At 57.8% G+C, this 14,238-nt stretch overlaps 2 protein-coding genes across 15 annotated transcripts in view; one reads left to right on the forward strand and one right to left on the reverse strand.

Annotated features, from left to right (window-relative positions):
• Positions 1-261: 261 nt before the first annotated feature.
• Positions 262-3,215, forward strand: LOC118023436 (5-hydroxyisourate hydrolase-like). The gene is made up of 4 exons (XM_035024540.1): positions 262-540; positions 941-1,080; positions 2,256-2,391; positions 2,834-3,215. The coding sequence occupies exons 1-4, from the start codon at positions 487-489 to the stop codon at positions 2,921-2,923; spliced, it is 420 nt and encodes a 139-aa protein (XP_034880431.1). The 5' UTR covers positions 262-486; the 3' UTR covers positions 2,924-3,215.
• A 49-nt stretch (positions 3,216-3,264) lies between these two features.
• GAS8 (growth arrest specific 8) overlaps positions 3,265-14,238 on the reverse strand; it is a 57,184-nt gene continuing 46,210 nt past the window's right edge. For 9 of the 14 annotated variants that reach the window (XM_035024533.1, XM_035024534.1, XM_035024527.1 and 6 more), the window contains 8 exons: positions 13,888-14,094; positions 12,162-12,216; positions 11,350-11,555; positions 10,653-10,820; positions 9,736-9,822; positions 8,083-8,292; positions 5,324-5,389; positions 3,268-3,521 (listed from right to left, as the gene is read on the reverse strand). In XM_035024533.1, coding sequence (XP_034880424.1) covers positions 3,372-3,521; positions 5,324-5,389; positions 8,083-8,292; positions 9,736-9,822; positions 10,653-10,820; positions 11,350-11,555; positions 12,162-12,216; positions 13,888-14,094 — 1,149 coding nt within the window. In that variant the 3' untranslated portion in view covers positions 3,268-3,371. Of the gene's footprint in view, positions 3,522-5,323; positions 5,390-8,082; positions 8,516-9,735; positions 9,823-10,652; positions 10,821-11,349; positions 11,556-12,161; positions 12,217-13,887; positions 14,095-14,238 lie in introns of those variants that run through there. The other 5 variants (XR_004682798.1, XM_035024526.1, XM_035024538.1 and 2 more) reach the window with 5 other exon arrangements.

Below are 14,238 nucleotides of genomic sequence, written 5' to 3' on the forward strand. Positions count from 1 at the left end.
TCAAAATCCTTACTGCCCCGTCGAAGGGGAAAAACAAACAAAAAACAAAACGTAGTTCTGGGACTCCTGGAGCGGTGTCCGGCTCACGCGCGTCCCCGACCTCCCGGCCCTGCGCCCGCGGCCCCGACCCGCCTGGACCCCAACCCGTCCAGCCCCGCCCCGGACCCGCCCCCGCCCCCGCCCCCGCCCCACACCCCACCTCCCGCAGGTGCCCTCAACTCCACTTCCGGTCCTGGGCGGAGCCTCCGCGGCCCCCGCAGGTCAGTGCGCCCCTGTCGCCCCCCACCCCAGCCCTGCAGCGAAGCCCCTGGGACACCCCAGGTGGACCCCGACTGGAGCCGCCCTCCCCGCCAGAGGGACGCGGCCCCCAGCCTGGGTCTGGTCGGACACGTGGCTCTTGGGCCCTGGGAGGGGCCAGGGTCCGGGCAAGGGCGGGCTCGGGAGGCGCCTGCACCCCGGGACCAGCTCCCGTTCTGGGGGAGACTGATGCGGGCCGCTCCGAGACTGCGGGCGCTCCAGCGACACCTGGGCTCCTCGGAGGTAGGGGGTAGGCCCCGAGCTGGTTCCGGCTCGTCAGCAGGGCCAGGGCTAAGGTCCAGGTGACCCCTGAGCCAGGGGACAGAGGGCTGGACTCCGGGAGAACGAGCACCCCGGGTCCGGCCACCCGCAGCCGGCACGGAGTGGCTGGAGTGGGGGGCCTCTGCGCGGAGATGCCCTTCAGTGTCCGGACGGAGGGGAGGGGGCCCGGTAGGAGTTGGTGTGGCGGAGTGGGGGGCTGGCCGGCATTGTTTATCAACCGTCTTTCAGTGTGTTAACCCCACAGCCTCCGCGGCTGACTCAGCAGCTCCTAGCCACCCCGCCCCCAGGGTCCAGCTCTAGGGCCAGTGTGGACACGAGGCTGGGCCCCACGTGCTCATTCTGTCCCTCTCTTGGGGCGCAGGGCAGAGGCATGGAGCCGACCAGCAGCCCGCTGACCACACACGTGCTGGACACTGCCTCGGGGCTTCCGGCCCAGGGCCTCTGCCTCTGTCTGTCTAGGTTTGAGGACCATGGCCGGCAGTGGACAGAGCTGAGGAAAAGGTAGGCTTGAGGTCTGGGTGGGAGGTGAGTCCAGACCACCTCTCTAAAGCCCGGGGCAAGGAGAAGAACGCAGCCAGCCAGTGAGTGCTGACGGCTGTGGTGTGGTCCCCTCAGCCTCACAGCCCCAGTGCCTCTCCCTGAGGGCAGGGCTGGCTAAGGCTAAGGTGTAACCCAAGGGCCTCATGGTCACTGTGATTAACAGGTAACTTTGTGCCAGGCAGCTGAGCACATTACTTCTCTTCTTATTCTCACTACAGCCTGTGGGCAGGCCCCATAATTACCCCTTTTATAGATGGGGAGACTGAGACAGCAAGAGGTAAGTAAAAGCTGGGATCCCATGCCTCGCCTGGCGGCTGGGCCCCTCAGCAGGACCGGGGCCCTGGCCCCAGATTCAGGCACCGCCTGGTAGCTGCCCTGTGAGCCTCTCCAAGGAGGCAGGCTCCCTCTGGTGGTGGGAGTGGGCGGCTGGGCCCCAAAGGTTCAGGGCCCGAGGGCATGGAGCTCATCCCCCGCCCTTCACCGAGGCTGGGGGTCCAGGTCCCATCTGAGTGGCCTGCTCTGGTCCTAAAAGAATCCATGGAGTCCCCTGGAGGGTCACATAGACCCATTCCCAACCCCCCATAAACTGTGGGTACAGGACAGAAACTTGAATCACAGCTGGTGGGAACGATGCCAGGGCTCTCCAGGGGTGACCGGGGAGGGGGCATAAATCGGTGAGCAAAGTGACAGGCCCTCCATTCGGACACTCCGTGCAGGGCACACTGGCCACCATGCAGATGGGGGTGTGGGTACAGTTACTGGCTAGAAAGCCACACGCAGTGTAGTAAATGAAAAGTACAAGTTATCAAACAGTATGTACAGTATAATCCATTTTAGGGTATTTTCCTAAGTTTACAAATAAGCAGTTATGTGTAGAGAAAATCTGGAAAAATATATGCCAATATAAAGGGATTGTTGCTCATAAAATAGGTTTGGTTTTTTTGTGTTTTTTTTACTTTTCTGCTTCTCTGTATTGGGAGTTCTGTCTACAAAGACAGTGCAGTGGTGTCCCTGAGCTCCTCCGGGACCCCAGGCCCTAGACCTGCTGTGGGGGAGTCTGAGGCCCCTGGCCATGCAGACCCTGGAGGACCAAGCAGGGGCGAGTCCTCACCAACCCCTCCCTCCACTCTCCCCAGCTACACCGACTCGGACGGCCGCTGCCCAGGGCTCCTGCCACCAGGCGCGATGAAGGCAGGCACCTACAAGCTGTCCTTTGACACCGAGGGCTACTGGAAGAAGAGGGGGCAGGAGAGCTTCTACCCATACGTGGAGGTGAGGGCCCACGGTGGAGGCCCGTGACTCACCCAGGTCCCTGCAGTGGGCAGGCTGGTCCTACCCCTCCCACCTCTCCCAGGGCAGTAGCAGTGAGTCCACAGCTTTGAGCTCCCAGAAAAAAGGTGTCCAGGGACTTTACCACAACACACCCGTCCCTGCCCTGTCCCTGGGTGAGGCTGTGGGGGGCAGGGCCCAAAGTGACTCAGCCCCTGTGGACAAAGGCGCTCACCTGACCCTGTTCAAGGTGGATCTTTTGGGTTCCTCAAGTCGATGACTCTCTCCAGAGAGGATTCAGCCGCATTGCAGCCCTGGCCAGGTTTCCAGCTTTCCACAAGCCCCAGCTGGCCCCGCTTAACTCTGCCCCTGGCCCACAGTCTGGGCTGCTTGCGTGCTGCATACGAGCCCCTCACTCTCTTCCGGTGCCTTCTCTGCTTCTCAGGTTGTTTTCACCATCACTGACGAGACCCACCGGTTCCACGTGCCCCTGCTGCTGAGCCCATGGTCCTACACCACGTATCGAGGGAGCTAGTGGCCGGGCCATCACCTCTGGCCAGCTGCGGGCCTGTGAGCACTGATCCCATCCCCACGGCTCCCTGAGACACCCCAAGAGAGGGCAGCAGGGCATCTCCCTGTGGGAGATTCTGGCCCTCCACCTCCAGTAGCCGTTGAGTCTCAGGCCTCAGTAAAGTCGGTGTCGGTATCTGGAAGGCTGCTGCAGTCCCTGGGCTCAGCTGGTGCTGCCCTGGCCCCGAGGTGGGAGGGAGGGCAGGGGTATGCACAGACCGGACGGGCAGCAGGGAAGGAAGTGGTCAGGGTACCGTGGGCCCGGGAGGTGCCTCTCTTCCACACAGCAAGGCAACAGGACACATAGCAAATGTAGAAAACCTTTATTTGTAGATGATACAAATCTAAAAAAAAAACCAGTTCCTGTCCTTGGTGAAAAGGAAGGTCATCCAGGGAGCAGTCCTGGGCAAGCACTAGGTCGGGGTGCCCACGAGCCCTGCGGGGCCCTGGCCCAGCGTCTGCCCGATCACAGCCGTCTCCAGAGGCTTGAAGCCCACGTTGTCCAGAGGGATCCCAAAGGCCAGGAGCTTCGCCTCATAGGTGCGCAGCAGGTCATTGTGGGCCTGCAGGGTCAGAGCGGCATCAGGGGAGGGGGCGAGGCCGCACCGAGGCTGACTCTAGCCCAGGCCCCCTCAGCTCTGGAGGACGCGGGAGGATGACAGTGGAAAACTGTAAAGCTGACCTTAACCAGTGGCTCACAGTACACCACACCTGGGTCATAAACACTTCTATGTACATGAACTCAAGTAATTCACAATGGGAGATGCTGCCGTTGTTCCTATTTCAAAGATGGGGAGACTGAGGCAGAAGATACAGACTCAGCAGAACTGTGGTCTGAACACGCTCCTGGTTCCTCTTCAGGCATTCGTCAATCAAACTGGTCATTTTGACTTCCCGGACATGACCTTGCACGTGTATGTGCTCGGCCTCACTGAGCCTCCCTGCTTTGTCTGATGGTATCTCCTGCCCCCCACCCCAGGAAGGCTAAGGTCTGGGCAACAGTGCTGCTGGGGCCAACGGGAGGCATGGTTCCTATTCCCCACTCTGGGAAATGGCTATTTTTTTTTTTTTTTTTAGATTTTTTTTTTAATTTATTTGACAGAGAGACACAGCGAGAGAGGGAACACAAGCAGGGGGAGTGGGGGAGGGAGAAGCAGGCGTCCCGCGGAGCAGAGAGCCCGACGTGGGGCTCGATCCCAGGACGCTGGGATCATGACCTGAGCCGAAGGCAGACGCTTAACGACTGAGCCACCCAGGTGCCCCGGAAACGGCTATTTTTTAAAGAGTGAATTGCATCAGATGGTTGTAAGGGTTTGAAGAGCTGATGCATGTGAGAAGCTTGGAGCCTGGCCTGACTCAGATCCAAAGCCCAAAAGGGCTCATTATCCTCACCATCATCAAGAAAAGGGTTGCTGGAGCTTGGAACTGAGATTTCAAGGGTGAACTATGGCCAAGCTCCAGAGAAAACTTGGGGCCTGGGGCCTGGCTCTCACCCTTCTCTGGGGGACGGACCTCCTGACAATCAGGTACAAGTAATGGACATTCCCCCAGAAGTGCACACAGTAAATGGCCCTAATGTTGTGCGTGTAAATATCAGGGGATGCGCAGCATCTAAGGGAAGGGCCCGGGGGGGCAGGGCCAAGGAGAGGCCCAGCGAGATCTGGTCACCATGGAACCCAGCGCCAATGACAGGCACTCCCTCCCTCCTGGGGTTCCACACCCAGGGCGCACAGAACCACAAAGCAACCAACACCCTGCATATTTACAGGCTTATCTGAGTCATACTCGTGGGGTGGCTGCTCGAGGTAAATGTATCTGGAGGCAGCACTATGTCTGTATTCCCCACAGGCAAAGCCCAGATAGCTGTGGGCTCATGGAAGCGGGACCACTGGGGAGAGGGCCCAGGCCTCTTGGGTACACAGGGCAGACAACAGCAGGCTCAAGGCACCCACTGCCCCTCCCCGGCTGCAGGAGGCTTCCATGCTGATGCGTGGTTTTGGTGTGGATAGGGTGTGCAGCTTTCATCAGACTTACAAAGGAGGGAGAGAAAGTTAGACTTGTAACTGTCCCCTGCGTGGAGGAAGCAAAGGAAGCCCATCCAATCACCCCAGAGGCCACGTCACCGAGAGCAAGGGTCAGATGGGAGACAGGAACAGAGTGTGCTGGACAAACAAATTGCCCTCATTTACCAGATATCCCCTGGGCAGTCCCTGTAAGGGACACCAGGACAGTGGCCAGAGTTGTGGGGAAGTGGCCCAGGCCACACACAGTGACCTGAGACGGCACAGACAGCCTCAGGCTGTGTCTACCTCCAAAGTGTAGATAAGGTGGGGCCCTGAGAGAGGGGCAGGGGGGCTCCTGGTACCTTGCAGACCCGGGCCAGCTCATACTGCAAGTCCTTGATAGTGTTGTTCTTTGATTCTAGAACATCCTAAGGAGAGAAAGGTGGATGTGAGTTTGAGCCTGTCTTTGGGCTGAAGGAGACAGGGGTTGGTGGGGGTCTGGAAGCTCCAGCAGGAGACCTCAGACATCCAGGGAATAGCAGCCGGGCTCCATCAGTGTAGACGTCCACACAGGGAGCAGCCAGCTAGCACAGAAAGGTCTTCAAAGGAGAAAGGGAAAAATAGGATAAGCCTCTCTCTCTGTAAGGAAACCGTCTAGATGGTGGGAAGTGAGGACAAGAGTTTAGAGAAGCCAGGCCACCAACGGTCCAGGGAAGGGCCCTTGAGCCCCCACCTGCCTCCTAGGAGGGTTCCTCCAGGCAAGCCAGGGAATTGACCAGGAAAGGCCCTGGCCCATGGACACAGCTGCAGTGACCACTATGGATGGGACTGATTTTATCCCCTCATCATGATTGCTGGCAACAGCCTCACCCAGCTCCGAGACCAGGCGCCCTTCCCAACAGCAGAGGCGGGAAAGCTCTCCCGTTTCCAAGAGCGCCCTCACTCCCTGCCTGGCAGAGTTCACAAGTAGGTACAAAGACACAAGGATAGAGACGGGCCCCCAGACCCCGGTCCACAGTGCTGCCAGCCCACACGAGGCCCCGAGAGCCTGTCCCGGGTGACTCTGGCCCCACAGGCCCTGCCGCCCGCCGAGCCGGGACTCGCGACTGCCCAGGAGCAACATCTGGTCTCAGCCGGAAATGGGCACCATGTCTCCTTGGACTCCTCAGCCCTCTTCCATCAGCAACAAGTCCTTCATCCCACATCGGGGCCAGCTCACCTCCTGCCTTCCCAGGGGGGGCTCTGTCTGATCCAGTCCACCCCACCCAGAACCTTCCATGGTTCCTCACCAGCCTCAAACTCAGGCACACCCAACACGCTTCGGAACCACTCCCATCCAGCCGGCTCTGCCCTCCTCCCCTCAGCCTTGCATTCCCCCCAACACCCAAGCAGCAAGGCGCTCACACGTGTCCAACAGCACTGTTGGGAGTTGCAAGCCTCAGGTCAAGGCCAGGCGGGCAGCAAGCCAGCCTACGGTGTTTTGGGTTTTATTTTTAAGATTTATGTATTTGAAAGAGAGAGAGAGAACGTGTGCCTAAGAGCGGGGGAGGGGAAGAGGGCAAGGGAGAGACAGAATCTCAAGCAGACTCCACACTGAGCGCAGAGCCCGATACAGGGCTCAATCTCACGGGTCATGAGATCGGGACCTGGGCGGAAACCAAGAGTCAAACAGGCATGTAATCAACTGAGCCACTCAGGCACCCCGAAAGGGCTTTAAGAAAAGATTAGGTGACCCGACACAGTTACTCCTCTGAGCCTGGGTGCCATGTGAGCAGACGGGGTTACTGCATGTTGACAAATCACCTGAAAAATGCTGTCTGTGTATTTGCACGGGGCGCCTGGGTGGCTCAGTCGTTACATGTCCGCCTTCAGCTCAGGTCATGATCCCAGGGTCCTGGGGTCGAGCCCCGCATCGGGCTCCCTGCTGGGTGGGAAGCCTGCTTCTCCCTCTCCCTCTGCCTGCAGCTCCCCCTGCTTGTGCTCTCTTTCTCACTATCTCTATCTCTGTCAAATAAATAAATAAAATCTTAAACACACACACACACACATACACACACACACCTACCTGTACAGTGAAGCCTCCTTAAGCCCCTGACTCAGTTTCTCTGTGAAGGAAGAGCAGAGGAGGCACCCTCCAGCCTGGAAGGATCTGTCTCTGGGACAAGCTGGCCGCCCCTCCCTGGGCCTCCCTATGGAGATGTGCAGACCCCCAAGGGCCCTGCACCTGGGGCCGCCTCAGGCCTGGAGGCTGCAGGTCACCCAGGTGGCCAGGATCCCAGCACAACCACTTCCCAGCAGCAACAAAGACCCCTTGTCCGTTCTTTCTGTGACACGTCCTAGCGAGGCCCAGGGAACAGACACAAGGCCCAGCTCCGGGCAGGAGATGACCTGCCAGGTGCTGGCAGGCTTCTGCCTGGTGATCGCTGTTCTGATTCCTGTCCGTGGGCGCCCAGGCCTCATCTGTCTTGTTTAATGCTCTCCCCTGTGCCCAAGACAGCCCCCCCAGAGAGGACCACCACACAGAACCGTGAACTCACGACTGGACAAATGCTCTAGCCTCTGCTCAGACCTTAACTCCCTCTGGGAAGCCTGCCCCAGCGCCTGCCACACAGCCCTGTATGTCCCCATCCTGACTGCCCACAGCCTACATCAAGAAGGACATCCTCGCATCCCCGGCGGACTGTGGCCGTGGCCTTGGCTACGAGCTCATGGGCCCGGCTGTCCCCCAGGCCTATCTCTAGGTTTGTCACCAGACGTCTGAGGAGTGCAGGCCCTGAGTTTTGAGAGCAGCTTGAGAGACCCGGGGCCTGACAGGCTAAGCTAAACCCAGCCTGAGCACTGGATGGGCAGTGGGCTCAGGGCCAGAAGGTGTCAAGAGGTTAAGGAGGGGACTGGGGAAACACCGAGCAACAGAGAGCCTGGGGAGGCTGTGAGCAGACGTCTGCAAGCCCCATCTGTGCTCCGGCCACAGGAAACCCATGACGGCCCCTCCCCAGTGTTACCAGAAGGTCTCCACTGGAGTGACGGAGGCTGGACACACAGGCATCAAACACGCGGCCCCAACCCAAGCCCCGGACACCCACTAGGGGACAAGAACGGGAGGCTGCAGCCTGGGACCCACCTCCAGTTTGCGGGACACAAGGGTCAGCGCCGCGAGGTCCAGGTTGGAGGCCGCCAGCACCTCACTGAACTGCACCTCCTTCTTCTCCACAGAAGCACTCAGTGCCTGCAGCTTCCGCTCCAGAACCAGGTTCTTGAAACCCACCTTCTGCTGCACCTCCAGGATGGCCGCAGTAAACTTCCTGTACAGCTCGTCCCGCTCCTGCTGCACCTGCAAGGGACAGGCTGTGGGGGACAAAGAGGCCACCTGCCCTGGGGGCATCTTGCTGAGGAGAAGCCGCCTCCCACCTCTGCCCCTGGACCAGAACATACCTCTTCTGCAGAGTGAACCCCTTGCACCTGGGTCCCCCCACGGGTGGGTGGGTCTGTATGCTGTCTACACCGCCTGCACGCCCACTCTCTGTGACGGAATTAAAGGCATGCAGCCGTCTACACTGTGGAAGGCAGGAGGAAACACTAGCTGGACCCACCTCTACTAAGCTGTTTCAGGAAGCAACAGGGTACCCCGCTTAGAGCTGGAGAAGCACCACAGAGGGGCTGGGGCCCGGGGTTTGGGCAGGACGATCAGGAAAGACACATCCCTGATCACCCCTACGTGGGATCAAAGGCATCAAACTCCAGCGAGCAGTGTTTGGGGAAGGGAGGCTCCTAGGGACCCAGGCCCTCGGCCAGCCCCAGATCCCAGAACCCCACAGGTCAGCGTGCCCCACAAATAGCAGATCTAGAGAACAACTCTGCAGCCAACTGCCTATTATAAATAAAGGTGTTCTTTTTCAGCTTCCAATTCCTTTACTTTTCACTGTGCATCGTAAAAAAGCAAGACCTTGCAGAAGTATAAAAAGTAAACACTCGGGGCGCCTGTGTGGGCGCCTGGTGGCTCAGTCAGTTAAGTGTCTGCCTTCGGCTCAGGTCATGATCCCAGGGTCCTGGGATCGAGCCCCGCATCGGGCTCCCAGCTCGGCGGGAAGCCTGCTTCTCCCCCTCCCGCTCCCCCTGCTTGCGTTCCCTCTCTTGCTGTGTCTCTCTGTCACATAAATAAATAAAGAGATAAATAAAATCTTTTAAAGAAAAGATAAACTTGAAAGGATGACCGTGGCTGCATGTTTGCAACAGCAGTGGACTACAGCAGCGCCCTCCGTCCAGGGGAGCTGGCTGCATGAACAGCCTTCAGGCCACACGGTCACGAGGACACACAGGAAGCAGTCTGCAAGGACTCAGGGAGCTGCCACCAGCTACCACTGGTGCGGACCCCGCTGAGCGGCAGGAGGGCCCTCGCACGTTCACTACAGACAGCACCCCATGACTTCCTTCCAAGGCACGCCTAACCCCCCAGGACTGAGAGACGTGTATACAGAAGAAAAGGAGCCCAGACACAAGGGGCCAGGTGCCCTGCATGTATCTCACAGGTGAGCCTGTGGGAAAGAGGACTGGGAGCGACTGTCTCCACCAGGGCACCTGCTCTCGGTGAGACCCTGGGCCTTCCACAGAATGTGCTGCAGCTTTCTCCCCATTGCCTCATCAAGCCTTGTAGGATGAGGAGCAGGCAGCAGGACTCCAGCCACAGCTTCGACAACTCCCGGAACTGGTCGCAGAGCCAGGGCAACAAGAAGAGGCCCTCCCTGCTCTCGGCAGGACCAGCCTGGCATCTGCTCACCTTGAGGAACCGCTGCTCGAGCACCTCGTGTTCCCACTGCAGGCCCTTCAGCTCCTTCTCGGTGACCTTCAAACGTGCTTTTGTGCACTGTAGAGAAAACAAGGGTAGGACACAAAAAGTATTCGGGATCAGGCATCCACAGAACACAGGCAAGCCCAAAAGTAATCATCACAAGGAGCTGGCTCAAGGGCGCCTGGTGACTCTTAATGTCAGGGTCATGAGTTCGAGCCCCACACTGGGTGTAGATTGCTAAAGAAGGAAAGAAAGGATGGGCGCCTGGGTGGCTCAGTTGGTTAAGCGACTGCCTTCGGCTCAGGTCATGATCCTGGAGTCCCGGGATCGAGTCCCGCATCGGGCTCCCTGCTCGGCAGGGAGTCTGCTTCTCCCTTTGACCCTCCCCCCTCTCATGTACTCGCTCTCTCTCATTCTCTCTCTCTCAAATAAATAAATAAAATCTTTAAAAAAAAAAAAAAAAGGAAAGAAAGGAGGGAAAAATGGGAGGGAAAGAAATAGGGAGGGAGGGAGGAAGGAAGGGAGGGAAAGAAGGAAGGAAGGAAGGAAAGAAGGAGGGAGGGAGGGAGGAGGGAGGGAGGGAGGGAAAGAAAGAAGGAAGGAAGGAGGGAGGGAGGGAAGAGGAGGGAGGAGGAGGGAGGAGGAGGGAGGAGGGAGGAAGAACTGGCTCAAAGACACAGGCAGCTGTGCCCCGACAACAGCAGGCTGGGGGTGGGGAATGTCTCCCAGAACAGGCACCAACTTCACATCCCATCCATGGAGGACACCAGTCAAAGAAAGGAGAGACCCCGTTCCTGCCCAGAAGGCCAAACCCTGCTCTGGGTCTCAGGAGACATCCTGCTGATGTTCTCCTGTCCGGAGCCCAGGAGAAAGTGCGAGGGAGGGGAACTGAGGAGGAAACTCACAAGCAGGATCTGCTTGTCCCTCTCGTAGTTGCTGAGCTTCTTCTGCATCTCGTTCATGTCGTCGCGAGCCTTCTGGAGGGGGTCTGCCAAGCGCTTGTTCTGCACGGACACCTCCATCATCTCCTTCTCCAGGTGGTCCTCCTTCTTGCGCATGTCCTCCATCTGCTCCTGTCAGCACCAGGACAGGTGTGCACGGGGTTCAGCAGGCAGAGCTGAGGGGGCTGTGGTCTTCAGGGGTGAGGGCCGCAGGCCCTCCCGCCCACAAAGGACAGTCCTGAAGTCCCAGACCCGTTTTATGTATCCACACAGGGGAATTCTGCACTATCTGAACTTATTCTGAATTTTCTAGGAATGCCGCCTCCACACCAACAGAGGTCACACTGTGCTCAGGACCGGAGGGCGCTCCCCGCGGCGGGGACAGTCACTCCCAGCCCCTGCCTGATGACACCGCCACCCGTGGGGCCACCCTGCGGCTCCCACTGCAGCTCTGCGCAAGCTTCTGCCCAGCAGGTGCCCCTGTTCCATTAGCCCCCTGCACTGTGTACTATGTGCTGTTTCCAGCTGTAAGGGTGCAGAGGTCATGTGACCGATGAAGTCCCATCAAGGACAACAGGTATTTGTCTAAGTAGGGGTGTGGGGCCCGACGGGCTGGGGGCTAGCGTCTGGATGCCTGGTCTGGCCAGCCCTTGAGCGGCACCTTGAGGGAGTTGATGAGGGCCAGGTTGTTGAGGGTGATGTCATTGTAGTAGTTCTTGATGTCCGTAAAGGCTTCCTCGTGCCGCTGCATCAGCATGTTGATCTGGCTGTTCTTCCTCTCCTCCACCTCATGGATCTCGGTCTTTCTCCGCAGGTCAAGCTCTTCCCTAAGCATCTTCATCTTTTTATCATACTTGGCCTCAATTTCTGAAAGGCAGAAGCACACGGAGGAACAGGGGGCCCAATGGCTACAGGAAGAGACAGAACTGACAGACATGGCCCAAGAACAGCCACCAGCACGAGGGCTGTGCACCCAAGCTCACAGCTGACGCATTCAGCACACACACACCACGGTCAGCCTTCCTTTGCCTGGAGCAGGCATGGCTCCCGGCATTAGGGTTCCCACCAACTGAGCGTCAGCTGATCCTGTGGTCAGCCTGCCGGACGACAAGCTGCATCAGTAAACCAGACAGACTCCTCAAACGGGAGGCCTCTCAGGCCAGCAGCCGTGGAAAAGACTATTCTAGGAATACTGCCCACGAGACTCAAAACTGCCACTGCTTCTATCTGCCGATTTGTACCAGAAGTGGGGAAGGAGGTGGCAATCACAGCCTCCCAGCCTGTGTGGAAATAAGATGTTCTGGGATTCTGAGCCGTCCGTCAGCCTTGGAAACTATCACATCTTCTCCTGGCGTGTCTGGGCCGCTTCAACCTGGTTTCTGTGCCCTGGGGTAACAAGCCCTGAAGGTAAATGACCTTCCGACGGGAGGGGCCCTGTCACCATCTCACACAGCGTGCACATTAGAAACTGACCTCGCACCTGCTTCTCAAAGTCGTTCCGCATCTTGGTGATCTCCTCCGTGTGCTTCTGCAAAGGCAGAGAAGCCGGCCGTTACCAGGTGACAGACACACACAGAAGCCTCTCCCTGGGGCTGGCCTGGCTCCTCAGTCGTATGGAAAATCCAGCTCAGTAAACCCTGCGCTGTTTCTGATGGGTGCTGGGTTCCCCTCATGGCCAAGCTCATGCACCATGCTCAGAGTAACGTGGTTTTGGTAACTTCCAAGTTTCATGAATCAATTCCCTCAGCCAAAGTCACCTCGGAGCTCGAGAGAAAGTGAACACATGTTCCAAACACTAACCGTGCTTGGCCCTTGGCTCAATCTGCCCACAGGCTGAAGACCGCTGGCCATGTCTACACAGAGCTGCGGGTTCTCTCCAGATGCCTGCTAACCTGCTCCAGTGGTGGCTTAGAGCAGTATTAAAAATTATTCTGACAGTTATAGATGAACATTTTGAATAAAAAATTGAGATTATTTTTTAGAGGAATATTTTTGCACAAAGGGGAACTGACCAGGTAACTATTCCAAATCCAGGCCTCAGGTAAGCAGACAGCCTCACGTCACTAAATTCACTGGAAACCAGCCCAGGCTGTACTTGGGTCAGCAAAGACCAGACAATTCTTGTGGACCAAGGCTGCAAAGCCTGCACCGTTACTGAATTTTTTCCAGATTCAGTGGAGGCTGGCTTGCCTCCAGGCATGAGGCAAATGTGCTGACAAAGTCTTCTCAACCCGCAGCCAGGAAAGGGCCTTAGAAAACCAAAGTTGGACACATCTTCCCTCTGCCCAAATCCTCCAAAGGTCCCCCAGCTCAGCCCGGGTCAAAGGCTAAGCCTCACTGTGGCTTTTGATGCCGACGAGCCCTGACCCATCTCCCCGGCCTCCTTGCCCCCTTTTCCTCTGGGCCTTCACACTGGCCCATCCCCTCTCCCTTCTTGAGACCTGGTCTCCCCAAGCCTGGCTCAGCAACCCATCCTTCTAACCTTTGCCCAAATGTCACCTTCTCAGTGAGGCATTCCCAGAACTCCTTGTGGAAAAATGCAAGCCCCGCCTCGATCCCCAGCACCGTCTTCCCTGCTTTGCCCTTCCCGCAGCATTCCCGCCTGTGGGTATGCTAGATGTATTCAACACTGTATTCTGTCTTCTGTCTCCTTCCTGGACCATCAAACACACGTGGGCAGTCATTCCGTCAGTTCTGTTCCCCGTATGTCCCCAGAGATCAGAACAGGGCCTGGCACCTTATGGGCACTCAGCACATGAATTTCAACCTCCACCTGGAACCTCCCCCAGCCTCCCCCAGAAAGGACCAAAAAGTCAGCCAGGTGCTCATGAGCCCAGCTTGCATGAGAACTGCCACGGCCACACAGGGGCTAGCATGCTGGACACTTTAATGGTTGTGTGTTTTTCTAAACGCCCGACAGACTCCTTGGGAGAACAGCCAGGTGTCAGCAGCACGTGGAGACGGACCCTGAGCTGGCTTTCCTCTTGGGAAGTCAATTTGTTGTTCAAGTCTAAGACACGATTCTATACTTGGCTCCCAAATGGGATTTGTCTGGCTGCCTGCTTTTTTTTTTTAATATTTTAATTAATTGCCAAAATGCAGGAAACTTCTAACAAAATATGAATCCCCAGTTGTGTTGAATAATCAGGAGTTCACAGTTCCCAGCGGCCAGTCAGGCACCGGGGACCCTCACACCTACCAGCCGCAGGTTCTTCACCACCACCTCGTTGGTCAGCTCCTGCTCCTTGAGCTCCACCTTCAGCGCCCGCATGTCCTTGCGCAGTGCGCCCTCCTGTGTGCGGTGTTCCTTCTGCGCCAGCTTCATGACCACGGTGCCCTCGGCCTTCACCTCCGTCAAGTTGTTCTGATGCTCATACAGCAGGTGTTTCACCTTCTGCTTGTAGACCTGTGCGCAGTGGGAGCACCGCCTGCTCACCTGCACACTCTCTCACACGCACCCGCACACACACACACACGTGCACATGCGGGCTCCCCTGCACACTCACACACACCTGCACACTCACACCCCTGCACGTGCGGGCTCCCCTGC

Source organism: Mirounga leonina, unplaced genomic scaffold, assembly GCF_011800145.1.
Source record: "Mirounga leonina isolate KUSES-001 unplaced genomic scaffold, KU_Mleo_1.0 Mir_180, whole genome shotgun sequence".
Classification (NCBI taxonomy): domain Eukaryota; kingdom Metazoa; phylum Chordata; class Mammalia; order Carnivora; family Phocidae; genus Mirounga; species Mirounga leonina.